Source organism: Malurus melanocephalus, unplaced genomic scaffold (genome assembly GCF_030028575.1).
Source record: "Malurus melanocephalus ecotype Western Australia unplaced genomic scaffold, MMel_1.1 scaffold_0, whole genome shotgun sequence".
NCBI classification, from domain to species: Eukaryota; Metazoa; Chordata; class Aves; order Passeriformes; family Maluridae; genus Malurus; species Malurus melanocephalus.
The window spans coordinates 5,405,468-5,432,045 of NW_026623232.1; the positions used below are offsets into that span (position 1 = coordinate 5,405,468).

Sequence of the window (26,578 nt, forward strand, 5' to 3'; positions counted from 1 at the left end):
GCCTGACTCTGGTGCCAAGTGTCGCTGCCAACTCTTACTTTCTGCCCAACTTGGGAGCAGAGGCCCTTCTCTGTCTTGGAAATTGCATGCTTCACAGAGATGCTGTAAAGCTGGTTTACTGAGAGCATCAGGTACCAGAGCAGCATCTGGCTGTCTTTACAAGGCTGCTGTCCTCTTGGCTGGGTGAGAAACAGAGGTGCACAAATGAGTGTTTAATGTTTATGCCCAGCTTTGAAGTGAAGAAGCAGAAGGACTGTATTGATCTACCATACTCCCGTGTCCTGGCACTGCAGCTTGTGGTGTCACCTAGTGAGTGAGGTGCTCCAGAGATGGAGATAGGATGAAGCTGAATTAGGGTCTGTTAGCTGTTTTGCCATAGCCAAGTGTTGCAAAGAGACAGCTTTCAGGGCTGGAGGACACCTCCTTCCTGTGAGACCTCCAGTTGTGCTCCCTCATCTCTGGCTGCTGGCCCTGCGGGAGTTTCCAGCCTTCCTGAGTAGCTCTTGGTAAGGGTTGGGTAGATTGTCCTGCCTAAAGAGGACGCGACTCAACTTACTAGTGTCCCCTGTTAGCTTCTGAAACATGTTTTTGGAGCAGGAAGCATTGTCACAGGCAATATTTGGGATCACTTGCATAACAGTCTTCATCTGTTGTCTGTATCATATGGCTGTGGAGTGAAATTTGCTTAATCATAGAATGGTTTGGGTTAGAAGGGATCTTAAAGATCATCTAGTTCTAACTTGCATGCCACACACAGGGACACCTTCCACTAGACCTGGTCACTTAGCCCAACCCAGCCTGGCCTTGAACGCTTCCATCTACACCTTTGGGCAACCTATTGCAGAGCCTCACCACCCTCACAGTAAATTGTAATGTTGTCGGAGCTGGTGTTTGAAGGAAGTGTGGTGCACCCTCCAGCTGCCAATCTTGTGGCTCCTTATAGTGCTGTGTACTCCGACAGGTATCCAGTGTTCAGTGGACACTAGCTTGGGCTAGGTGTAAGGTTGCTAAGTACTTAAGGATCAGGGGAGCTGGGGTCTTSAGGGTTAGGAGAGTTCAGGGGTTTGTTCCCTCTGTCAAAGCTCTGTCTGCTACACTGCACTTCTTTATTCTGTATTGTGAGTTTCTGCTTTTAGCTGAGGCTTAAAGAGGAAAAGTAGGAAGTGGGAACTTGACATGTATCTGTTTTGTCAAGATTTCAGGCATCTGTGCCAGACTTTTTAAACACATGGCTCCTTGTGGAGTCTATAGATGTGTGAACTGCAGTGGTGAAATCTGTCCCGTTCCCTCCACCCGTCAGGATCACTGAAGCCTTGAAGATAAACTAACTGCCAATGTAAATGACTTTCTGAGAAGAAAGTAGTGCTGACTGTTACAGACCTCATTCACCTGGGGAAGGTTTTGCAGTATCACCCAAGGTGAGAGTGTAACCGTTGCAGTACTGMTGGTCCAGTGCACATGTGTATGTTCTTGTCTGCTGTAAGCAAAGCTGTCAGGTTTTCTTCCCTTTTGAGAAGGCATTTAACCAATGAGAGTTGCATGYAAGATGAAGCAGAATGTCTGAATAGGGCTTGACCAGTATCACCCCAACAGTTTCATTCTCACCTTGGGTGATACTGAGAAACCTTCACCAGGTGGTTGATGCTTGTAACAGTTAATATAACTTCTCTTTCAGAAATACAATTACTTTCACGGGGTTTTTTCAGGCCTCAGTGATATCTTTTAAAATGCAAGACTTTTCCCGTACAGACAAGCACCTCAGATGCCTGAGGGCAGTGCTGTCTGTGCTTCACCTATCAGCTTTGCTCCTACTTGTCTTCTGGCGTTTCTTGGCTTGCAGACAATGTTATTTACTGGCTGTCAGCAGGGAGAATGCTTGTCAGGCTCTCCTCTGGGAGGAAAACACACAGGTCAATGACACTGTTGTTAATTGAACCCCAAGTCCTTGTTCAAGGTGTGATGCTGAGGCAGGTAATTTTCTAGTATTCTGGCTTGCCTGGGGGTGGAGGAGAAAATTGCAGTGCTAAAGATGGATCTAGCTGTGAGAGAGGATCGAGACCCTGTGAAGGAGTTGCAAGATTTTTCAGTACCAGAAATGTGCACAGCCCTTCCTCTAGTTGCTTAGGTAAGAACCATCCTGAAGCTGCAGSGTGCTTCCTCCTGCATACTGAGGCCTGGATGTTGGTCTCCATTTCTTTCAGTAACCTATGTCTAGCCAGTTTGGCTCACTCTCCTTAGACTCTGCAGCCTTGTTCTGCAAGAACAAGGTCCTTGTTCTGGACCGATGGTCCCAAAGATTTCTCTCTCTGCATTTCTACCCTTTCACAACCCATCAGGACAGTAGCAGGCTCTGAATATGCTGCATTTTTATCCCCTTCTCAGGTCTGAATGTAGGTTGTTTCTACGCCTTGTCCACTCTGCTGAACCGCATGGTGATCCRTCACTACCCAGTAAGTGCATCCAACCCTCCTGGCCCTCTGATGCTTGCTGCTGTCCAGCACTGGCTACCAAAGGAGAGTCTTTGAGAAAGGCAATGTCACAGCACTCCTGTCTGCCTCTAGCACRACTTGGCTGTTCCTTTTTTTCTTTGCACTATCCCATACAAAAGCTGGTGAGTTCTAGAAAAGATAGCTCCTTTGCACCTTAAATGAAAGCATTTACTTCCAAGAATAGTTTCCAGCATTTTCCTCTTCTTGTTCCTGACTGTGATTTCTACTGGGACATCTGTTCCAGGAGGCTGCCCATGCTTGTGCTCTGGTGGCARAAGGGTGGGGTGCCTCAGTACCTGAGCCATTGTACAGCTTACTGCTGGTGCTGCATGCCACAGAGCTCCTTTCTGTGCTGCCTTATAGTGAGTCCCAATACTTGCTTGTCAGTCTGGCTCAAATCCTAACACCAGTCAGCAAGCCTCATAGAGTACATGCTAACTCCTCTGAGAGTATCTGTTCACATCTGTGCACACATTTTTCTCAGGGCTGGCTTAGAGACAATTGCCAGACCGCTTTTTCTCATGGACCAGAAAGCACTGGCTCATTGTGGGCCCAAAAGTGTTCTCSCAAAAGCTAGTTCTGGTTAGTATGTTACAACAGAAAACATGTATGAGACTAACTTTGGTGTCTCTTCCTCTCTGGACTTTGCTTTTTGTTGGATATGACTTAGCTCCTGCATTTGTGTGAGTGTGTATGTGTCTCACCACAGGGGGAGGAGGTGAATGCTGGCAGGATTGGACTCACCATTGTACTGTCGGGGATGGCTGGGGCTCTGATCTCCGGCATCTGGTTGGACAGAACCAAAACCTACAAGTAAGTCCCTTGTTTGCCTCTGAGTCCTGGTGACTGTGCTCTTCTTTCCTTATACTGTGCAAGGAGCACCCCTGTGCAGTTGCAAGTTGGCAGTCTGGACACTTAATCATTGGGAGGATTTGTAAAGAAAAAATAYGGTTCTTCAAAATCCAGTTAGGCTAAAGCGAAGCCAGATCTGTGCATTAGCCTGCACAGGGCCYGTACAAGGTCTGGTGTCACTGGTGCCTAGGGAGGCTTAGAGAGAAGATGAGATGACCCAGTAACTGCTTTGTCAGGGATGAGAGAGTTCTTGGCACAAGCAGAATCAAGACTGTATCAGACCATTTCTCAGCCCTTACAAACCAGCCTCTGTGAATTTTTGTCCAGCTTAATGAAAGGCACATTGAATCTAGTGCCCAGAGGCATTGTGTGGATGGCGTGTTGCTGTATTTAGAGCAGGCATAAGGGTTACTGGGGTTATGGGTGGATGATTCTKTATTTGTTGCCCAGTGAGTTGGGAAGGCAGATCTGGCCAGCATACCTTGCCATCTGCAAACAGGCAGTTAAGAGTCTTTGCTTGTCCTGCAGCTCTCAGTCCTCAGGAACTCGAATCTCACTGAAACACCTCTGTACAATATCCCAGGGAATGGAGAAATCTCTTGTGTCTTATWCTGGGGTCCATGTAATCGACTTACTAGTTTCTCTGCTGTCTTTGAGAACTGTTGTCTGAGCAGGTTGGGTGAGAGGGGGCTTTACTGCTGATGTGATGGTGATGATTTGAAAGCAAATTGCAGAGTTGTTTTCCTTGCAGCAGCTTTTCATGGGAGGGAGTCCTACTGCCATTATCCTACCTGTAGACTGCTTAAATTAATCTGGCTAGCTGTGAGCTTGCAACTTTTGAAGTGGCCTCTGGCCCTAGCTGTAAAGTACAGGGATCAGAAATAGAAAATTGGCTTCTCTAATAAGAAAGAATGGTAAGTGAGGACTCCTGGGTGCTGGGAAAGAGGAGCCAAGTGACTAATACAGAGACTGGCAGGTTTTTTGTTGCTGTGTCTAGATGGTTGTGTGGCACTGAATAGTTCTCGTATGGGAGTCCTGGGAAATAGAAACCCAACTGTTAGAACTGCACTAGCTAACCATGCAATGTGACTTGTGTCTCTTTCCAGCCCAGGGCTAGTGGTAAGGTAGCCTCAGCTGCCACTGCTAGACTGGATGATCTTCCTCGTTCTCYGTAGGTGAGGTTAGGTTGCAACATGAAGGCTGGAAGAGCTTTGTGACTCACTGTGCAGAGCTGGGACTTGAAATTCGGTAGTATGGGAGAGAGAGAAAAAAATCACAAATCCTGTATTTGTTTCATGTCCCTTCCTTCCCTGGAGAAACCACGTAGGTAGGCAGAGCTGGCTAACAGTGCAGAAAAATAGGACTATGCCATCCATGGAATTTGTCCTACAGACCCCAGGGATTGTTGGGGGATAGTTTTAGCCTTAGGTCAGGAAAAACCCTGCTAAGAATTTGTTCTCTATTACAGCCTACAAAATGGATTTCTGTGAAACTAGCACATTTTTTTCTGAGTGCTACATAGTCTTTATTTAGCCCCATTTACGTCTATTCAAAAAAACTGTCAAGATGCCAGATGTTCTAGGTGGGTACCCTCCCCCTTCTGTTGCTGAGATAGTGTCAAGAATAAAATGGTAAGCACATGAAAATCAGGAAGGAAAGATATCAACTCCTTTTTTTAGTCAGCTTGGAGAGAGAGGGAAGCAAATGAATGGGACCCAGCTGTGATTGAGGGGACCAGGGGAAGGTTAATAACAGAAGGAATTGCAGAGCTCTACATGCATGTTTGATCTTTACTGTACCATCAGCAGTTCCTTGAAAKGGTGAGGCTGTGCTAAGTCAGGCTTTCCCCATCTGTCATGCTCAGGCACCAAATAGCCTTGCACTCTTGCTTTTATTTGGCAGGCAAGTCCCTGCACCAGCCCCTGCACTGTTCTTGTTTTTGGAATAGCAGGTGCAAATTTGGTCCACACAAATAAATACRTAGTTATAAATATGAGTTATGTAGTGACAAGCGAGCAGTGCCTTGAACTGGAGTTGTCTCTGGTGTATGGCTTRTTGAGAACAGCCCACTTCTTTGAATCATAGAATCAGGAGAAGATCTTTAAAGTTTTGACATCARATTCAGTGGGGCTCCATGTTCATCCTTCAGGTTCCTGGCTCAGAGGACATATGGGGCTCAGAGGACATGTGGAGACTGCTGGGTGTATTGGTATTTGTATGGGAGTCTGGCTCAGAATGAGGTGTTTGAGGACTGAATCAATTATCACTTCTCTTTGGCCATGCTTTTCTTYTAAGTGCAGTGTTCACATGGCCTCAAATCTAGCTGGTTGCAGTCAGCTCTGTGTTCATTGCTGCATCTCTACAAGGCAAGATATCAGAAATATCCATTTCTCTCCACTGGCTAGGCAGAGGACCCCAAGTAGTGTTTTAGGTCTGTACAGATTCAAAGTGCATTAWAATCTGGGGGAGGGAGGAAAAACTTGGGTAATGGAGAATGGGGTACTTGGGTCTTTCCCACTGGAATGTGAGTGCTCTCTCAGCCTAGCCTGACCTGCAATGTGGGCCTTTTTGTTGTAGCCCTTTTCCAGGTTAGTCCTTGTGTAGTGGATATGTCTTCACCCTGTCCTGCCATATATCTTATATAAATAATTTTCCAAGGCTGTCCTTCTGACCATCATACAGGAAGAAAGTGRCATAAAACTGAATGCCAAAGGATGAGGGTGTGATGAAAATCAGAGCAGTCTTCCCCAATTCATCCCTTTCTCCAGCATCTGACACCTCCATGCCTTCATCAATGAGATGCTTCTGGGAGCATAGGAGCRAGGCCTTTATTCAGGGTCATGTGCAGCCTGGAGTGTGCCGTCCTCGTGGCAAAGCCCGTGGAGGCCATCTGTCATGCTGATCTGTACAGCAGAGCATCCTGGAGCTGCACACAACATCCCTGTGAGCAGCTAAAACTGTTGTACGTGGCTGTCCCCCCATCCTGCCCCTGGCTTGTTCATTTGTTGCTTCAGATGTTGCTTGACTCTAGTGTTTTTGCAGCTGCAGTCCCCTCTGAGTCTTGTCTTGTCACTTYTGCTTTCCTCTCCAAGTGAACTTGTCAGACAAGGTGGGGCTGGGCCATACCCATTCCTTACTCTGAGGCATCTTCTGGAGTTGACTGAACAGCAGGAGTTGTGTTCTTCATTTCAGCCCTGTTCCCTGCTGGTGCTGGCCCTGTCTGACTTTTTTCCCCCAAGGTCTCTTTTTTTTCTCACAGTCCCATGTGTGAGCTCTTTAATCTGCCTCTTCAGAAGGTTAGGGAATGTGACTGGGAGGGCAGATGAATGTCAGGGCAGGTTAGGTTCATCTAAGTGACAAGTATGTCGGGTCCTTCACAGATCTCCCTCTGGCTCTGCCACAGAGACTTGGCACTGGTGCCTTTGTAGCGATGCTTCCACATGGGTGCACTGCGCTTCCTTTCTACACCCCAGAGTACAGGGTTGGGTTAATCCCAGTTTTCCTAAGGTGATGTGGCAGGATGCCTAAYTTCCAGCCTGTGCTCACTGCACTAATCAGCTTGTTAGGTAGATAGACTCTGTCCCAGACAATGAAAATTGTCAGTYCCTGTAGAGCCATCATGGAGAGCARGTTGCTAAAAACACCAGAATGCAGTGCTGATGTCCTCTGTGAATCTGCTTCTACTTTGTGCTTTTCTCACTCCCATGAGATTTATGGCTATGATAAGAGGCTTATTAAGCTAAAACCGGGCATTTTTCCATGCCCTGGTGCCCCTAGGGCCACAGAACATTCTTGTTCTCTRGTGAACAGGGTGTCAAAGGCCACTTCCTGAGAACACCCTGCTATGGTGTCTTTCCCCAGGCATTTCTTTGTTTCCCTATGCACCAGTGTCTACCAGTATCTCAGGTAAACCCTCTTCAAAATTTTGAGTCTTTCTTGGATTGCTGAGCACTAAATCTCCTTTTCTTGTCGTGAGTGGTATGCTTGGGGGAGCATGGTTTTGCTAAAGTCCAGTTTAGGAGAAGTCTGCTTGTATGCTTAAGGTAGTTCCTGCAGCAAGATTTGCATTCAGGGCTGTCTGTTCAGATCCTGTGAGGGRCTCTGGTGAGCAGGCAGCAGTTCATGGCTTCAGGATGCTTCCTGGTCTGCAATTCCCACAGCACTCAAACCCCTGGTCTTGTTCTTTCACAAAGGTCTGTTGATTCATTTTGTCCTTCTGCGGCATAACGATTCAGGGAGGGCAGTGAGGAAAACCTGCTAGATGAGGTACGCATGGCAAGATCAGTTTTCTCCATTTTGTCCTCTATGTAGTTCTTCAGTTTCAATGAAGATCACCTTCAAGAGCAGCCTGCAGCTACGAGTCTGCTCTACTTCTCAGTGGGCCACAGCGTGTTCTGGGTATTTCTCTTGCAGCTTGACTAAAGATACAGCATCAATGTGAAACAAAGTCCTAACCACATCTGGTCACTATTTCATTCATCGCCTTTCCYTGGAGACGAGGGGCAAAGTGCAACACTTGGCAACTGTCATGACACTGAGTAAGACACAAATCAGTTGGAATACTGGAGAATAAGCCAGAATAAGCCCAGAAAAATGAGTGAGATTTTGTGTSATTATCCTGGGACCTCTGTATGGAGCCCAAAACTGGCTCTGGTGAGAAAAAATATAAACCCCGCCAAGGGCCGAGTGTCCTTGCTGGCAGTGACTAAACTTCCAAGGGCTGTAAGCCACCACTTGGAGGCCCTCACAGTATTTTGGCACTGATTGCTATGTAGTTTGGAGACTCCTGTTTATGGAAGRAGCACCCAGTTCAAACTTGGTTCCTGTAGCCCAAGTGCAGAACTGCAATAACAGCTTTGAGCTCCTTTCCTAATCATCTCTTTCCTCCATGATTGTCAAGGCATGGGAGGCATAAGAGCTCGTGGAGATACTTGAGGAACCTGTATTGAGCGGTGAAAGGCCTTTACTTGCAACTCTTTCACTTTCTGGGGCTGCTCTCTCAGTCTTTCAGCTCTTCTCCTTCTGCAGCCTCCAGGCTCTGTGCCAGCCATATAGCAGCTCTCTGCAATGGGTTATAATAGAAATAAGCAGTCCCTTTATRCTGCCTTCACCGATTAATTTTTTCCACTGTGAAAACATTGGAAAGAACATAYTATAGAAATGATACAGCATTGGAGGTTAAGGGATTTAACTACTCTTTTGATACACAACAAAATTACTTGCCACAGCAAAATGCTGTTTAGCCTTTCAATATATTAAATGTTCCTGGTGAACCTCGTAAGTATGGATCAATAGCTGAAGCCTGAAATTAGCTTCTCAGGCCTGTTATTTGGATAAGAATTGATAAATGAACATGAGCCCCWCTGACTGTAGTCATTGCAGCAGTGAGGGAGGACAGTCTCTGTCTGTAGTGATTCAATGTACTGAAAACATTTTCTTACACATTGTAATACTGACTGCCTGCTTGGGGTTGGATTTTTGACAGTGGTCATTTGCATTAAAAAGGAAAAGTGAAAATAGTTTGAGTTTTARTTTCTTCAGTAGAATTCTAGGAACTGATATCAAACACATTCTTTAATGATATTAAACACATTAAGATTTAAATTTGGGAGAAAGTAAACAAGTAGCTTGTGGTAATGCATTTAAAAGACAATGATCAAAAGGTTTTATCAACTCTGGTAACTGTTCTGCTTTCTAAATCCTGGTGGAATTTCAGTCAAATAAAATATTTACCTTTCCCTTCTTGACCTCCTTTCCCTCCTAAAAACTATATGCTGTGAAGACCTACTGCTGCCTCTTGTACTAGAAAGAGCCTTGTTTTGTTTTGTTTTGTTTTGTTTTTTAATGTGGGTTTTTTGGTGTCTAGTCAAGGATGATAATTGCTAAATGTTGCGGTAAAATCTGGCCTAGGCTGCTGCATGTGTCTCGCAGTCCACTGATGATCCTTGCGTGGCCTGGCTGCAGATTTGGCTGTGCCCAGGAATTGCCTGGCATGCTTCCTGAGCAYGGGGTGTCTTTGTCTCCTCTGCACAGAGACAAGAGTTTGTGGCTCAGCTGCTGTTGGCTGCTAAATGCTCACATGGCTTGAGGATGAGGCTGTGAAGGCAACCTGGCTTGCACGTCACCTCTCCAAATACAGCAGSCAGTTTAAACAACAGAAAGGAGCAGCAATGAAAGCTGTTTCAGACAGCACTGAAAAATATCAGCCCATAAGACTCTAGTAGTGCTGAAACCTTTTTCCTTTATGTTCCTGCTTGAGACTGCTTGATCTCCTTGGCCCCTGCTTCTAAGTAAGCATGTTCAAATAAATTATCAAACAGAGGATGCCCAGTGATCTCTTTATTTGGCTCTTATTCTCCTTCTCAAGTGGTATGTACTGTATATGACCAGGCATCTGTCAGCCTGTGGTACATCTTTCTTCTTCTGCTGCCCTGCTTTGTGTGCAGGTCCTTCTGTGCTCTCTCTCAGTCCAGTTCCTCTGTCTGGATATTGAGTGTCAAGAGAGCTGTGCAAATTTWAAWTTTTTTTTTACCCATATGCTACAAGCTATACCAAGATTTGTGCATAAAAAGGAGGACAAGATTAAGTAGAACCCTGACTGGATTAAACAAAACCCTGTTTGTTTTTTCTTGCAGGCAGACAACACTAGTTGTCTATATCATGTCTCTGGTGGGAATGATAGTCTATACCTTCACTCTGAGCCTGGGCCACCTCTGGGTGGTCTTTGTGACTGCTGGCTCGCTGGGGTAAGTTCATATGCAAGCTGCTTTCCTCCACGTGTGAACTGCTAGGTGATGAGCAAGGAGGCAGAACTCCTGCTGTGGGAGGGATTGTGGAGAGCCCTAGCATCTGTATGGCTTCTGCATGGTTTAAGGACAAAATTAAAATTACCTGCCCTTCTCATCTCCCATTTTTACGTGCTTCATTAGAGTCAGGGACATTATCATAACCCTGCTTATSTGTAGCTGCCTTAGTTGTTCCAGGTAATCAGGTGGAAGCATTTGGAAAGCAAATGGTACCCACAGTCCCACAGATGATCAGTGGAGAAGAGTGAAAAATATGGGCTGGAGTGGCTGTTTGTGTTGGGAGTGATGCCCTTAGAATTATGGTCTATACTAKGCATTTTCAGTCTTCCTTCTGGCAGTTGCCGAGTTTTCCTTTCTGTGTACTTCTTTACAGGTTTTTCATGACAGGATACCTTCCCCTGGGCTTTGAGTTTGCTGCAGAGCTGACATACCCAGAATCGGAAGGAACATCRTCAGGGCTCCTTAATGTCTCAGCACAGGTAGGTGTGCTATTTTCCCTTAACTTTCCTCTTTTTAGGCAAACAGATTAAATTGTAGTTTCAAGCCTTGAGTCCTATTTCTTGTCCATTATTGGTGTAATGAACTGCAGATCRAAGCACCCCAAACCTGGCTTTTTGAATGATGTTCCTCGTGGCATTTCTCTAGTTGTTCCTGTTTGAGAAAATACATCAGGATGCCAGTCATCCTAGCCTTTTCCAACATAGATCCTAACAGTCTAGGACCTGGCTCATCTCCAGTGAGAGATAAGATTACAGCCTTCAGGGTCATCTGTTGTCCCATCATCTGCAGGGAGGTGCCTCTGGATGTGTTTATAACCAAACTTTAACCCCACTAGGCCAACTGTTTGACTGGCCTGTATGCTCTGATGCTTTGGTAAAGATAGGAAACTGTTTGGGCTGCTTTATAATAACAGTACAGCCTGATGTTACCTTTGTTTGTTTGTAGATTTTTGGTATTGCCTTCACCATTGGCCAAGGGCAAATCATCGAGCACTTTGGGACAAAGGCAGGAAACCTCTTGCTTTGTTCCTTCCTCTTCCTGGGGGCCATTATGACAGGTAATTAAAATTTTCAGTATTCTGCTCTGACTTTGCCTTGGGCTTGGCGTATTAATTGAAGGGCTTTTGTGGACAGAACCCACACAGCAGTCCCATAGCAATGCTGTTCTTTTYTAAGCATCTAGTCTGTGTTACAAAGAAGAGCCAAGGCTTTTTGCTCTGACTCTGTCTGGAGTCTCTGGTTGTACCTTCTACATGCTGCAATAAAGAATCTCTATCCTGCCTGTTTCAGATGTGCTCTCAGCCTTATCCAGGAGAGTGGTTTYCCTTGAGCAGTGTAATGTGTTCCTGTCTGTTCTGGGGGTTCTGCTGCTCCTTTGAGTCCTGGGGAAATTGATTTGGGCATTGCATGATGACTTAAGTGCCTTCACATCTCTCTTCTTCCCTCTGTTCCAGCATTCATTAAGGCTGATCTCCGAAGGCAGCAGGCCAGTTTGGAAAATGAACAGACAGTGAGTAAACCCCCTTCAGTCCCTGCTTTGCCCCTGCTAAACTCAGAACAACACCTAACCTCTCTCTTTTCTAGGAAAGGGGATGGCTTGTGCAAAGCTTCTTGTTGGCATTTTCAGACAGGTGGATGTAATCCCAGCACTGCCAGCTGCTGGGGCAGTTTGCTCAGTGTTAGTGTCATGCAGAATCCRTAGGCTCTGGTCCTCTTGGGGTCTGCAGGTCTTCACACATCTTCATACCAGCTAGGGCCAGATACAGAGAAGTGCTGTGCTCACTTCTCTCCCTTGACAATGTCTTAAGGCCTTCAGTGCTTTGCTCTTTTTCAGAGCTGAGTAACTATTATTCTAGGCCTCTAGACTGGCAGGTTAACTTGCTCTTACTCCATCGGCTGCCATCAGGCTGCCAAGTGGGRTTCAGTGTATGTGGTTGAAGAGAGCTAAGGTGACAAAGCCCAAATGAAGGCTTGAGCAACCTGGCTGCTCACACTATGCATAATGCTGCCAACAGGGCTGCTAGTTCATACTTGTACACCAGAGCTTGGGTGGGGTGCGATATTCCTGTGGCATGTTGTGCAATAAATGCAGCTGTTTGCAGGTGGGAGAAGGCCTCTGGTGAACTAATTGCAGTGGATACACTCAGAAGTCCTCTCTGCAGGGAAAGGGAGGGGACTGGTTTCTTAAGGCTATTTTCTGTACTGCTCTGGACTCCTCTTTTAGGTCGTTAGCAGAGATGTCTACGCAACATTAAGGAAACCCTCAGCAGCCATGACTAGCAAAGTGTGAAAACCTCAGTTCTCTGCTGGCTTGTGTCAGCTGTATTCAGAAGATTATGTTGCCTTTCTCCAATGCTGGTGGCACTGTGAGTTAAATTCATAATGTATGTGTGGAAGGCCCAAGAAAGGTCCTGAGGTCTTTTGGCAGTGAAGATGATGCCTTCTAGTAGTAAGACCCCTTCTCTTTGTTCAGACATTTCTCACACCAGATGGATTGTACATTTTTGCCTAAGCCATTTTTAGTATAAATATTTTTCAGTCTAAATACTATTGTAAGAGCTTGCTGCTGGATTGGGAAGAGCATTGTGACCAGAACAAAGATGGTGCCGGTGTCATTTTTATTATCCTAAAAGCCTCCAGAACTGACAGTAGCAAGAACCAGAGGGATGTGTTTGAGATAATGGGTCTCAGTCAGTCAAAAATGTCACAGGCATCTCCTTTTCCCTGAAAGAGATATGCTCTGAGGAAGTCATGTTGCACACCCCACCACACCCCCAAATGTGGCTTCCATCTGGCTGAGCTCACCTGAGTACTTCTCAAATTTAAYAACCATCTGCAGGTGCTTCACTGACTGAAGGTAGGCTGAATCTGGTGTTCTGCACTAAGATGGATRCCTTGGYCAACAGATCAGCCAGCTGGGCTTKGGCATTTTGTGCTGGGAGAGCTCTGATGARGTCAGGTACTGGAGCTTTTCTGTGTGGCACAGCTGCCTTASACATGCTTGGGTGATTTTACTGGTTTCTTACTTTGCCTGTTTCCTTTTCTTATTTTGCTCCACTTTAGTTTCCTTTCCTACTTCCTGCCATATTTTCTGGTATGGTGACTTGTAACTGTCATTACAGAGACTCCAAGGCAGCAATCAAATCATGGATTATGGGACTGTAGCTTGTAACTCTAACCCCATCAATTCCCACTCCTGCTCACTAGCTTATACACATCAAGGTAGGAGAATTGCACTAATCTACTTCTCTGAACACTTACCGTGTGCACAGGCAYCAAGCCAATGGCATTTCTGGGGTAACTGCAATGGCTGTAAAGTATCAAGAATCTTTCTGGCCTTCTTAAGTACTCACCTGAGAGGAAAGATAGGACAGCCTCCAAGAACAGAGTGGAGATCTCCCTAGACTCATGTCAGACAGAGGTGCAGGGATTCAGCTAGGTGCAGCAAAGCAAAGCCTGGTGCTGGAGCAGATGGAGAATTGAACTGTCAGTCATTTGTTAGGGAGAGGAGGTACTGACATTTGGAAATTCTTCTCTGGCATTATTTTTACACTCCACATTGTTGGCTGGAGGTGATACCAGGAACCCTTTAAAGAATTTGCTTTGATCACAGTCATGTGCATGGCCAGCTTAAAGAAGGAAGTTTTAAAACATGTAGCAAGAACAGAGTCATTGGGTTGGTGCCTTGTGGTATAAGAATGCCTGAAAATTGTAGAACTCTGCTTGTTGATCTGTGAATCTGTGGCACTTTGCATTTTCTCAGATGTTGCTTGGGTGTGATGTGCWTTACTGCTCGCTGTTGTCTGTTTCACATGACAGGCTGGTCTGCTAAGTTAACCATGCTATCCTKTGCTTTTCAAGGTGAGATAGACTATGTATCACTTAGTGCCACAGTCAACAGAACTAACAGGCAAAAGCAAAGTGAGTCCATTGGGAAAACCAGCCTTAACCTTGCTAAGACTAGAACATGTGCTACAGGGATCATGAAACTGCTGCTTTGATGGAACTATGAGGAAGAGCCCCATGGGCARGAAAAGATTTGTCTCCAGGCTAAATGCTTCTGAAGCTGCAGCTCCATGCTGCAGACTGGCAGTTTTAGCAGGGTATATGTGGTGTTGATTTGGGACCAAGTTGTTGAGAAGCTGCCTGAGCTGGCCAAACCCACTTGGGGTATACTTGAACATTTTTGATGGCTGAAATTTATGTCATAGCCTTTGTTCGCAGACATAGCTTGGTACAATTGCCAGTGTTACTACTGATATCCTGGTTGCAAAAGAGATACTGCAAGGGGAGATACAGGTGTGAGGCTGTGTATACCGTAGTGAGTCAAAACTGCTTTTGTAAAGAAAAATGGGTAATTTTCCTAGGACAGTCCTTTCTGAACAGAACAGAAGGCCCAATATGGAGACTGGATCTATTTTGTAGGGAAGTCTGCATTTCCCTGGGACCCAGGTTAAAGATGTGAAGAGAAAGCTTCCTACCCCTGAGGGTACAGCCTTCRGATTATTATCCGTTACTGATATTTCTGCTGGGCAGTAATGAAGTCCCAAGGAAAGATAGGTCCAAATTGAGTAACCTGATCTCCTTCTGTGGCAGGGTCACACAGTGACCCTGTGGATGAGGGATATAGTATTAGTGGATGAARTCTACCTGGACTTAGTAAAGTCTTTGACGCTATTTCCCACGGCATTCTCCTGGAGAAACTGGCTGCTCAACGCTTGGGCAGGTGCAGTGTTTGCTGGGTAGAAAACTGGATGGCTGAGCCCAAAGAGTGATGGTAAATGGAGTTATATCCAGTTGGCATCAGATCACCAGTGGTGTTCCCCAAGGCTCAGTATTGGGGCCAGTCCTATTTAATGTCTTTGTCAATGACCTGCATGAAGGGATTGAGTCCACCCTCAGTCGGTTTGCAGACACCACCAAGTTGGGCAGGAGCATTGTTGAAGGGTAGGAAACCTTTGCAGAGGGACCTGGATAGGCTGGATCCATGGGCTGAGGTCAGTTTTATTAAGTTCAACAAAGTCAAGTGCACTTGGGTCACAACAACCCTGAGCAGTGCTACAGGACTGGGAAAGAGCAGCTGTAAAGTTGCCCATTGGAAAAGGACCTGGGGCTGCTGGACAGAAGCAGTGAATGTGAGCCAGCATGTGACTAGGTGGCCAAAAAGGCCAGTGGCATCCTGGCTTGTGTYAGAAATAGTGTGGCCAGCAGGACTAGGGAAAGGATTGCTCCCCTGTACTTGGTGAGGCTGCACCTTGAGTCCTGTATCCATTTCTGGGCCCCTCACTACAAGAACATTGAGGTGCTGGAGCATATCTAGAGAAGGTCACTGGAGCTGGTGAAGGGTCTGGAGCAGAAATCCTATGCGAAGCAGMTGAGAGAGCTGGGGGTGTTCAGCCTGGAGTAAAGGAGGCTCAAGAGAGACTTTTTGCTCTCTACAACTGGAGAGAGGGTGTAGTGAGCTCGGGGGTCAGTCTCCTCTCCCAAGTAACTGGTGACAGAACAAGTGGAAACAACCTCAAGTCGCACCACAGGAGATTTAAATTGGATATTAGGAAAATTTCTTCTGTGGAAAGGTTGTCAAGCATTGGAACAGGCTGCTTAGGGAAATGGTTGAGTCACCATCCCTGAAGGTATTTATAAAACATGTAGACGTGGTTTTTAGGGACATGGTTTAGTGGTGGACTTGGCAGTGCTGGGTAAATGGTTGGACTCAATGATCTTAAGGGGCTTTTCCATCCTACACTATTCTGTGGTTGYTGCAAGAAGACTGAGAGTCAGTTGTGAGCTTCCAGAGCATGCAGAGCTGTAGAGTTGTGCAGATCTCACACTTTCCACTGAAGCACTGTACCATTGGCTGTGTAACATTTTCTCGTCCATTGGTGATCTCTCTCTGATAATGGTTATAATTAAACAAATATTGCAGTTAGTAGATTAAATGAGCCTAATGGTATTGTGTACACTTTTCCTCTGTTAATGAAGTTGTAGTGTGGTCCCAACAATCCTCCCCACTTTTGTCTGCCTCAGTTCCYAGAGCTCCAGCTGGTTTAGCTTTCTGTATCTCAGGACACTTGGATCAAACGCCTGTTTCATGTGATGATAAGGTTCTTTGTGTGCTCCCTTTGTTTTAAGYGCATCTGAAGCCATTCCAACATAATGCCTTTAGATTTCATAGTAGTGTCAGTTGACTTAGCATACATATTATACTCACAAATATGCTGTGTAYTGCTTGTGCTCATTTGCTCATGGTTTCCAGCATCCATGCAAGCTTTTTTGTATTGTTTCTTTGCATTAAGAAAAAAGCATCTTTACTGATCTTCCATGGTTTGTTTTGACTTGTTTTGAATTCAARCAGAGTCTTAGGCTACATTTGTTTGGAAATACTTTAAAGCTTTGTGGGCTTTTAGGAAAGATATCACTGCAAGATTCTTAAATAGCAGGACTGTCTTTTCATTCAGATTGGGCTTTGCTAGGCCTCTTTGAAGCTTGCAAATTTGAGAAAAGTGTGTTCAGGGCACTTACGACTACTATGTACCAGTCTTTTATAGCAGTAGATAAATTGATTGTTTTGCTGATGTGTTTGAAGAACCTATTCTTGATTACAGTGTGGGGAGTAAAGTCAGTTTTTCTCCTGATTTTTAAATTGTAATAAAATTAAATTTTTTTTTCCTTTGGAGTGTAATGCTACCAGAAGAGCTGAGCACTGATGAGAGGATGATTTTGCATTACCAGTGACCTGCTTTAGGAGTACAGCCACAGCAAGGGATTTGTTTAAAACAGGACTGAAGTTTTGCTGTGTCCTCAAACCATGTCCTGGATAAGTCAGGATTCAATCAGGACCAAGTATCTTTTTTACTGGTTGTATGTTTGTCTGGATGCAAAGATGCATCTGATGGATTGCATGGGATACCCAAAGGCATGTTACTTTTCCTCCAAGGCCAGTGTTATTTAGAATCTGGTATAGGGCATCAGGACAAGTGTCCACCCTCAGTAGCTTTCTGGATTCTTTTGGAAGCTGCACCATTCTTAACCTCTAGTGAAATACTACCAATAAAAGAATGCTGGAATTGTGTGTAGCAGGCACAAACACTGTGTACCAATCCTCTGCTTCCCAAACTTCCCTGCTCCATTTCTGTGCTTACTGTGTGTCAAGCATCCTTCTTCTCCTGTCCCAAAGCCATAGGCAGGCCACCAGTACTGCAACTCACAGCTGTGAGAGCAGCCTTCCTTTCCCAAGTTGGTGGAGCCCTTCAGACTTCCTGATGTAAATCTCTGCTCCAGTAGCTCCACAGTAGATGTCTGGTGCTCACACCCCAGAGATGCTTGGGGAGCCTGTTCAGAGTTGCTGGAGTGATTCCATGGTGCATTCTGGTGCAGTTCCCCAAGTCTAAATGCAGATKTCCGCTTCTTCCTACCTCTGGCACTGCTTCATGCACCCCACTGCCCTTCCTGCTTGTTGAAGTTCCCTCTTTGCACTTCCTGGCTTTTGCTTCCAGGCATCTCTTTGAAGCTTTCCTTATCTCACWCTTCTGCTTTGGGATATTGCTGTTGACTTCTGTAAAACCTTTTCACCTATTATATAAGAGCCTACTCAAAATGAGACTGTTTTATGTCTCTTGCTTCCATGCTGCCTGGACTTCTCTTGAACTGCACTGGGGATGTGAACCTCTTTCCTGTGCACCTCTGATTTCTGCCTCAGATGTCAGTCTTGCCCTACAGTGAGTAAACTCAGAGCCCAGGCAACAGAAACTCCACATTCACCCTTAAAAGTCTGCATGCTCTCTTCTGAATTAATGACAGCTGGGCTGTCTCACTGTAAGCAGAATAAGAATTTGAGAGGTATCAGAAATCTGCTAGGGGAATAAAAATCTCAAGTTTAATCCTAACACACCCCAGAAAGGCTMAGAAGCTGAGCTTGTCAAACTCCACCCATGAAGGCTGAACTGGAATTGTGACAGTTTGGCTGTTCCATGAAGCTGAGGATAGGGTGGTAATTGGGCAGCAGTCTCTGTTTTCCTTGCTTTTCCTCTGGGAAATGATTACTGCTCCCTTCATCTTAAGGTTTGAAGAAATTAGGCTAGTTCTTCTACAGGATTTATGGAGAAAAAGACTTAAGTATGTTTGCCTCTTATTTCTTACGGCTCTTTAAGATATGAGTAATGAACTTTGAAGAAGGCACCACTCTGTAGAATTATCTCAGCCATAAATCCAAGCTGGGGAAAGGAAGAAGTAGGACAGAGGGTGCCAGCCCTCGAATGAGCGTGGGGGTGGGGATGAAAAGACTAGAAGATGAGCAAGACAAGCAATGTGTCTGGGACTTGAAGAGGCCTGAGACATGCTAGAGTAAGGACACAGAGGAACTGGTTGTTGTGCTGAGCCTCCTGAGGATGTACAGGATGCAAGCTCTCTCTGTGTTTGCACAGACACTGTGCTGCCTCATGGCATGAAGGAGTTCCAGCACCTTCCCTTGCCCAAGAAACTGGCCCTGCAACTTGATGGTTTGAGGCTGAGCTTGTGTAACAGGAAGTGGTGCTGGTGAACTGTCGGTGGGTCTGATACTTCTGGTGGTATCAGCCCCACAGTGAATTAAGAGTGGTCTGAGAATGACAGGAAGTAGCTTAAATGAAGTAGAATATTGCACTGCCCCAGTGCCCCTTCCTTGGGCAATTGAAGTGTCTAGAGGAGGAAGAGGGAACCAGCTGCACTCTCTGCGGATGGCCATTCTTCCTTGGGGATTTCTGCACACTAGCGCGGAGTGATAAACTAGCCAGGCTCTGGACAGCTGATGTCTCTGAAGCCTGGGTCTGGCCACCCAGGATCCTAACCACATTGTTTTTCTCTGACTTGCAGAAAGTGTTGCCAGAAGATTACACTAGTTCCAAAGTCATTGAGGAATCACGGCTGTGAAATGAAGGGGTGGCAGAGCTGGGACATACAGCCCCCCTCATTCCCATCTTTTCTACCTGCACCATCCTCCTGTGACATGCACCCCATAGCAGGGAGGCAGCCTCAGGACAGGAGCCCAGCGAACTGCTGGTGGAGAGTGTGAAAGAGCAAAACAAGAGGGGGGGTTGCTCTTTTCAGTTTTATCTTTGCATCTTGCTGTTTTGGAGACTTCAGTGTTTGGAAGGAAAAGTTGGGAGAGTCTGCTGTGTCCCCCCCAGTCCCACCATGTATGCTTGGGAAAAGCACATGTACTGAAAAAAAAGCCACAGTACAAGGCTAACCCTGAGCATGATGGTGGCACCTCGCATGTGGCTGTGACATGAAAGGCAGAAGCTGGACACACTTGCTCTGTAAGCAGCCCTGGAAGAGCTTTCAACTGGCTCTCAGGAAGAGGGACTGCTCTGCCTTAGTTCCCATGGATGCTCTGTGTTGCACAGGTGGTAGCGGAGGCCTCAGTACACTACCAAGTTCAAAGCAGTGCACTGGCTGCTGCCAGCTGGTTTTATTGTTTATCTTTCCCAAATGAAGCACTTATAGTTTGGAAAAAMCTCTGCTCAGAATTCACTAAGGTTGCCCTTATGTTCCTAAATACTAGGAGTAATTAAGAGATACCAATATGCCTCCTATGTCAAGGCAAGGACTAGTTCTGCAGCCTAAATCTAGCTCATCACTACATTAGCAATAAGAGTCAAACCACATGTTCCCTGGGCTGAAGACTGTGTCTTCCTCCTCCACAATAAAGTGCCTTTTGCATGTTTCAACACTACATACAAATTTTTGTGAAGTGTTATATTGAGAAAACCAGCCAARGCTGTGTTGCTCTTTACAGCCACAGAGCGTGGTATGATGGGAATCCAGATTTGCTCCAGTGTGGGAGCTTCTAATTTCATAACAGATAACAGGAGGTGCTCACTTACCAGCATTTGTGTCTTACAGACACTGCCCATTTGTATGCTATTTATTTTTGAAACACAGATGTAGATCCTTTTATCACTTCTCTTTTCTCTCCAGCATCCCACTCCTGCTGGAAACATCAAGTATCCTTATACTCCTTAAATCATACAGTTACTTATGTATTATTTGAGGCAGGGGACAAAAGCTGTACTGAGATGGAATAGTTAAAAATACTCCTCTCTGACATACTATTTATGACAAAACTTTTTTTTGGGTGAAATTGTAATAGTTTTTTGATACRTTACATATTGATACAGCCTGAGTTCAATAAGTGCTTAGACAACTCTCAGGCACATGRTGTGATTCTTGGGGATCCTGTGCAGGACCAGGAGTTTGACTCAGTGATCCTGATGAATGCCTTCCAATTCATCATCTTCTATGATTGAAGTACTATCTTTGATAGTTTGGGATTGAGAATGGGGGTTTAGAATKATTTTAAATAGAAAATTCAATGTAAAATAAAAACATTTGAAGTGTACAACAAAACCTGACATATTCATATTAAATGGTTGGAAATAGTATACATGTGCCTCATTTAATAGCCTKGAATATTCTGCAGAATGGAAAAATCATCCTTCTGCCCAGTGCTACTGCTGTGTTCTTTTCCCTCATTTTCCTTTCTTCTGCATGTGAATTGTGTTCCCAGCTAGGAGTTCTTGCTGGTTCTTTCCTGCAYTGTGTGTGCTGCTCACTGTTCTGGGCATTATATTCTCTAGGTTTAAGGAACCTGTTCCTGTTTTCTCCATTTTCTGTAGTTACAGCTCACTACACAGATAGCTCAGTCCTCGCTCACAGGTGCATAGATTTGTCACCAGCATGCTGTAAAAGAGAGAGCTGCAACAACCCTYTTCATCTGTGTTATGTGTGCAGTCATACCTGCTATGCTGTGGCAAGCAGTGAGGGAAAGGCAGGTTTGCTGTAAAGAGAGATGATGTATTGTGCAACATACAGTGGAAGCTGCCGCTGGCTCTGATCCTCTACCCGCTGCTGTGTAGCGAAAGACAAACATAGCACACTGCCATTTTTTGTCATTTATTAGAAATGGCCCCTGGGGAACACACACATGCAAATTACACAGCATTGCCAGGGGTAGCACCTATTCTCTCTTTCTGGTCCAAAAGTGTTCAGCAAATCCTGGACAGCTCTGCACCTTGTCCCCACAAGTACACTGGGAGAGAAGTCCTTAGTGCTCTGGCCATGTCGGAGACTTTGCCTACCTACCCAAGGAGTCAGTCACCAACTGCCTCCCATAAGCTTTGACACAAACTCCTCTGGGACTTGGTCTTTGACATGAGTCAGTTGAAATGTTGCCTGGACAAGACAAAAACCACTTGGTAATGACAGTGATTGACAGAGTCCAACATTGACCCACCAGTGGGATTGGTGTCCTGGAGAAGTTCAGATGAGCTTTTGTGGAAGTCTGGCAGTGAAGGCGGAAGATGACAYCGACCTACACAAAGCCCTCAACTTCAGTTTTTCTTCTTGTTTTGTGATAGCGCTTCTACCTCCAGGTACTGCAGCCCAATCAACATCCCCATAATGGAGAAACCTGTGATACAGAGATACAGGATGAGTTGTGTAGAAAATGCTGGAACAGAGTTGAGGCATCTCCTCCCACCATCCCCTTCCTGCCCTTAGCCCATAGCAGCATGGGGAGTTCTGGGGTGTCATAGCTCCAGGGAGAGTTTGCAGGGGAAGGACACAGAGCTCTACTTACTTGCTACCATGAGGGGTGCCATAACTCCGATTGTCAAGGCTGCAGTGTGGTATATGAAGACCTCAGAGAGGAAGTGAGCAAGGGCCAAAAAGAAGGTAAAGAGCGTGATGTGATAGAGGCTGTTGAAGAGCAGAAAAAAGCAGGTTATCATATCATATGATGGGTGTGACTATGGCTGAGTGGAAGAAAAGGCAAACCTGCATGCTACCCCATCTGCTCTCACTGGCAGCACAGAGGGCACTTTGTCCTTTGCCTAGTGAGGTGCAAGAACTCCCTGGGCAACAGCTGAGAGGAGAATGGGGCAGCATGTTCAGTGGTGCATTGAAAGCCATAGGCATTATCTGGCCCGAAGGCAGGTGAAGAGGGGAGAGCATGAGTAAAACACCAGTGAACTGAGAAGTAAGTGCACACACAAAAAAAAAGGTGAGAACTGGATGAGTAGARAACTAGGGTGACAAGACCTGGCTGACTTCAGGCTTCATCACCCAGTGTCTTCCCACCTGTGCTCTGCTACCCTCTATGGGCCACAGCTGTTGAAAAGGGAGCAGGTCCAAGAGACACCAGATAAAATTCCTCAAAGAAACAACTGATTCATGGCAACTGACATTGCCAACACCTCCTAAAAACATCATTTAGTCTCTGCACCTCCCTACCTCAGGTACGCCTGGGCAATCCAAGCACATACTGCCAGGTGAACAGTGACTTCTGCTGTGGGGCTCAGAAGTGGTGACAGAAGTGTTTTAGCAACCCCCAATAAAGACTTTGTCTAGCACAGACCCCAAGTCAGCCTTATTGGAAACCCCTCTCAGAAACATTTCTGTTAGCACAAGGAGATATGGCTTGTCTCCCACTCGGCATCAGGCTGCACCTCAGGCCTTGTCCTCAGCCCCAGGTAAGTGTATGAAAGAAAGCAATCGGTTAAGACCACTGCAAAAGGTCTTAAAACTGAACCAGTCTTTAGCTGAGCTGTCATAGTAAAAGAAGTACTGGGCATCAGTCAGACCACAATTGCTTCATTAACAGAGCAGCARTGCCATCAGAAAACGCTTTCCAAGCTGGCTCAGAAATTTGTGACGTTAAGAAGTGACAGTAAAGCAGTAAGTACCAGTTTCTGACTCAGCTTAGAACAGAAATCAAACGTGCAGGTTGTCTCCAGTGGCAGAAGGGAGCAGCAGCTATCACACAAATCCCACACTGCTATTTGAGCTTCTTCAGGGGAATACTGTCAACACTATAGAAAGCTCAGTAATAGCTTTTGAGTCCCCACCTCCTYTGTGCCTCCCTCTCTAAGCTCAGGCTGTGACTAGCAAGCAAACCAATGGATTTCTCGGGTGCTGCTTTACATACGTCCTATTACGGATGTCGATCGCGCAGAGACAGCGGATCACTGATGCCAACAGGGTCCAGACGCCGAAGGTCCGAGCCTGGAGCCCGTTCACTGCGTGAAGAAGGGAGCACATGGGAGACCACACACGGCCCTGCCTACCACCCCCAGTCCCGCCGCGGAGGCGCRCGCCGGGGCAGTAGGCGGCTCCTAGGCCCCACAGGTGGGACCCCGAGGAGAGCCCAAAGCTCACGGCTGGAAGGCGACCTCCAGGCGCCCGGACGGCCGGTGCGGCCCTTACCGAGGCCGGGGCTGGCGGTGTACAGCTTCTCCGAGAGGAAGCCGTGATCGCGGAAGCTCTGCAGGGTATTCCCGGCGGCGATGACCGACACCATCACCAGCCAGCTGCGCAGCACATTCAGGAACCGGCTCATCCTCCCGGCCGGCTCGGAGCGCGCTCGCCAGGCCCAGGACGCGTCCCCACCCGTTACCGGCGGCGCTCCCGCGGCGGCACCGAGGCCCCGCCCGCGCCACCACCCAGCGCTCCGATTGGCCGCTGGGCGCCGCTCCATGCGCTCGCCACGTGACGTAAGGCCTTCTCCCGCCAATCGGATCCCTCGCCGGGCGGAGGCGGTCCCGCCTCCGGCCCCGCCCACTGGAGGGTGGTTGCGGGGGGGCTGTGGGGCGGGGCGAGTGCGCCTGCGCAGTGAGGCGGTGGGGGCGCCTGCGCGCCGGGGCGGGGCCGCCGCCCGTCGGTTGTTGTAGTAACGGGGAAGCGGCGGGAGGGGCCGGGGCTGCCTTGTGCGCCCGGCCCGGCCTGGCCTGGCCCGGCTCGGCTGTGCGGGGGCAGGTAGGCGAGCACGGGGACCTGCTGCCTTAGGCGTTCCCCGCCTTTCTTGCTTCTTCTAGGGCCGCGGGAGGTCGCCGTGCTTGGCCTGGCGCGGAGTAGGCCGGGCCGTAGGCGCCTCTCCGGGTGGAGGGTCGCTCCTGCGCCGGTGGAGGCGTTACGGTGTCCGGCTGGCCCCGGGCGGCGGGGCGGTCTTGGGGGGCGTTTCTCGTTGGGGCCGGGCCGGTCTGGCGTGGGTCTGCTGCCCGAGACAGGGCAGGGCAGGGCAGGGCAGGGATGCGCGTTACCGGTAAACGCCCGAGCGGCTCTCACGGGTAGGTGCGGAATAATCTCCTGGAAGGTGATGCTTCTTTCTGTATGCTCCTGGCTCGGAGGTGATGTTTGACAGATCACAGATGTTTAGTAGACTTGTTGATAGTCCTATGAGAAATATGTAGTGGCAGGAGGTGGGAGTTACCTGATTTCTCGCTGTCCTGCTCAGCTATGCATTCCCGTTTTTAATCCTTATTGCAGGTAACTGCTCTTGCAACTGGGACTGGGCTGTATGAAAATTCCTAGAGGAAATGCCAGTTGGGATGGCTAAAGATCTGGAGGAAACTGGCTCATCTGCAGATGAGGAAGAAGACGCAGTAGTTGGATTGGAGTAAGTAGGGAAAAACCCTCTGAAACGTTTCTATRTGCCTGTGCTTTCTGGTGAATCTGTAGTAATTTGAAAAGAGAGATGCATTTCTTACCTTCCTATCTATGAAGTAGAAGGTGGTTGGTTTGGGCCTCAAGCCTGTGGGTAGTCTACCTACATCCGTAGCCTAAAAGACCACCATATTCATCAGGGCTGGATGTGTAGCTGTTCCTTGGCTGCTCTGAAGTCTGTAGTTTCACAGATTTCTTTCTGTCGTGTTCCTAAGCTGGGAACCTTTTTGATTATATGTGTCTGTTTGGGTTTGTGTTTTGTTTGGTTGGGTTTTTTTTTTTGTTTTTTTTTTTTGAGGGGTGTGTGTGTTTTGGGGGGATTTTTTTTGTTCTTTGGTTTTGTTTGTTTTTTTAAGCTTCTGCTGCTGCAGAGAATAGAAATCTGATGTACAATAGTTTGATGTACAATGTTTTATGTCCTTTTAAAAAAAAGCTGTCTGGTCATAACTGCTAGAGTTCATATTACTTACTAGTAACAAGTCATAATGATTGTTCTATCTTTGTTTAGTAACTTGTTTTAGCTTTGCTTGTGAAGGAATTGCTCCCTTATTCTTTCCCATAGTGGAATCCCTTTTCTGTTTCACTTGGACCTACTTCATTATGTCCTGTTAGGGTTTTTTTTTTGGGTTGCACATTGTGACTGAGTGCCCAGCTGCAGACTGCAGTGACTTAACACATTTAGAGGAATGTTGCTTCATAGCAAGTGGTTGCCTTGGATTAGCTAGATCTTTATGGATAGAAAGCTCGAGAACTAACTTCACCTAGACTGCAACTGTAATAGTATGTCTGCATCAAGTGATCAAGGGTCATGTTAGGAATGAATGACTGTCACCTGGAGGATTGAGCCTTGCTGCAAATCCTCAGGACAGGCTTAATATAAACTCCTGTCCTGTTGCCTCAGCTCATTTTCCACTTACATAAGGCTCTGGCCTATAGTGTAAATTCTGGAAGCTTCTTGGGTCCTTCCAGTCTGAACAGCTAATTACATACCGGTTGTAGATCTTTTTTAATTAGTTTTTAGAGGTAGGGGAAGCAGTTGGGAGTGCTGTGAAGTTAATTTGTCTGGGTGATAATGGTAGTAACTTTGTTAAGAGGACCAAAGCTACACTTAAGAGCCCTTGTCCTAGCATCAGCCCTTGTCCTTTTATCTCTCTTGCTGTGTTCTAAGTATTGGAGGTGTTTTGTCTTGTGTAACTTCCCCAAACCTTTGGCAGACAATGATCTTGCATATTTTATAGACAAATACTGCTGTGTATCTCTGTCATTCTTTGTATTTTTTCTTATTTGGGTAGATGGAGATGTCTCTTGAATCCCTCAGTCTCTGTTTTCTGTTAACTTTTTCATGTTTTTAATTTCGTTGAGCTGTGGCAATGAACAGCACGAGTTTTATTTGCCTAGGGAGGYTGACAGTTTTTCTTTATGTGATCCAAGAATTTTGTATAATAGGTCTTAATTATTTTGGTGTCCTTAATTCCTCTGAGGAGGTATTTCCCAGTGTAGTCTTGTTTTATACAGAACTGATCACTGCATCTCAAAACTTGTGATGCACCCAGTGGTGCACTGGGGGGCATCGTTCTTGCATTCTGGGCTTGAATTCCACTATATCTGACATGAATTAAAAGGGAAGAATATACAACTTTATCCATTGTGTTAAGCCCAAGTCTGTTCTAGTCTCTCCAATGCTGCGTTAGTGTTTTTTTTTGTGCACTTCAGATGCTAGTATTACAACCAGGCAGACTGCATTGATCTGCAGTTCTAAAATTGGAGGTTGGAATCTGCACTGTCTGGTTGCATGGATAACAGCAATTGTGGTTTACCGTGAATTATAGATCTTGTTTCCAGGCTATAAATTCAGAGAACTGTAGCTGTGAAAGCTTGTGAGGCTTCTCCCAGATTATACCCAGTAAAATAAATACAGAACTAAACTTGCCAGGACTGGCAAGACCAACTAAAA

General features: G+C 46.4%; 3 protein-coding genes across 5 annotated transcripts in view; 2 read left to right on the top strand and 1 right to left on the bottom strand.

Moving 5' to 3' along the window:
* Positions 1 to 20,044, top strand: part of FLVCR2 (FLVCR heme transporter 2) — a 35,410-nt gene extending 15,366 nt beyond the window's left edge. Inside the window, exons 4-11 of one of the 3 annotated variants that reach the window (XM_057375485.1) lie at positions 2,383 to 2,450; positions 3,199 to 3,302; positions 9,977 to 10,087; positions 10,521 to 10,626; positions 11,093 to 11,204; positions 11,601 to 11,656; positions 13,269 to 13,368; positions 18,997 to 20,044. In XM_057375485.1, the coding sequence (XP_057231468.1) occupies positions 2,383 to 2,450; positions 3,199 to 3,302; positions 9,977 to 10,087; positions 10,521 to 10,626; positions 11,093 to 11,204; positions 11,601 to 11,656; positions 13,269 to 13,368; positions 18,997 to 19,022 (683 nt within the window). In that variant the 3' untranslated portion in view covers positions 19,023 to 20,044. The other 2 variants (XM_057375653.1, XM_057375568.1) reach the window with 2 other exon arrangements.
* Positions 20,045 to 21,032: 988 nt separating this feature from the next.
* Positions 21,033 to 23,618, bottom strand: ERG28 (ergosterol biosynthesis 28 homolog). Its single transcript, XM_057375776.1, has 4 exons — positions 23,389 to 23,618; positions 23,111 to 23,201; positions 21,764 to 21,882; positions 21,033 to 21,595 (listed from the first exon to the last, which is right to left on the bottom strand). The coding sequence occupies exons 1-4, from the start codon at positions 23,519 to 23,521 to the stop codon at positions 21,516 to 21,518; spliced, it is 423 nt and encodes a 140-aa protein (XP_057231759.1). The 5' UTR covers positions 23,522 to 23,618; the 3' UTR covers positions 21,033 to 21,515.
* A 199-nt stretch (positions 23,619 to 23,817) lies between these two features.
* The window catches only part of TTLL5 (tubulin tyrosine ligase like 5), a 128,106-nt gene continuing 125,345 nt past the window's right edge, over positions 23,818 to 26,578 (top strand). Inside the window, exons 1-2 of the mRNA XM_057376020.1 lie at positions 23,818 to 23,937; positions 24,448 to 24,577. Coding sequence (XP_057232003.1) covers positions 24,498 to 24,577 — 80 coding nt within the window. The 5' untranslated portion in view covers positions 23,818 to 23,937; positions 24,448 to 24,497. The remainder of the gene's footprint in view (positions 23,938 to 24,447; positions 24,578 to 26,578) is intronic.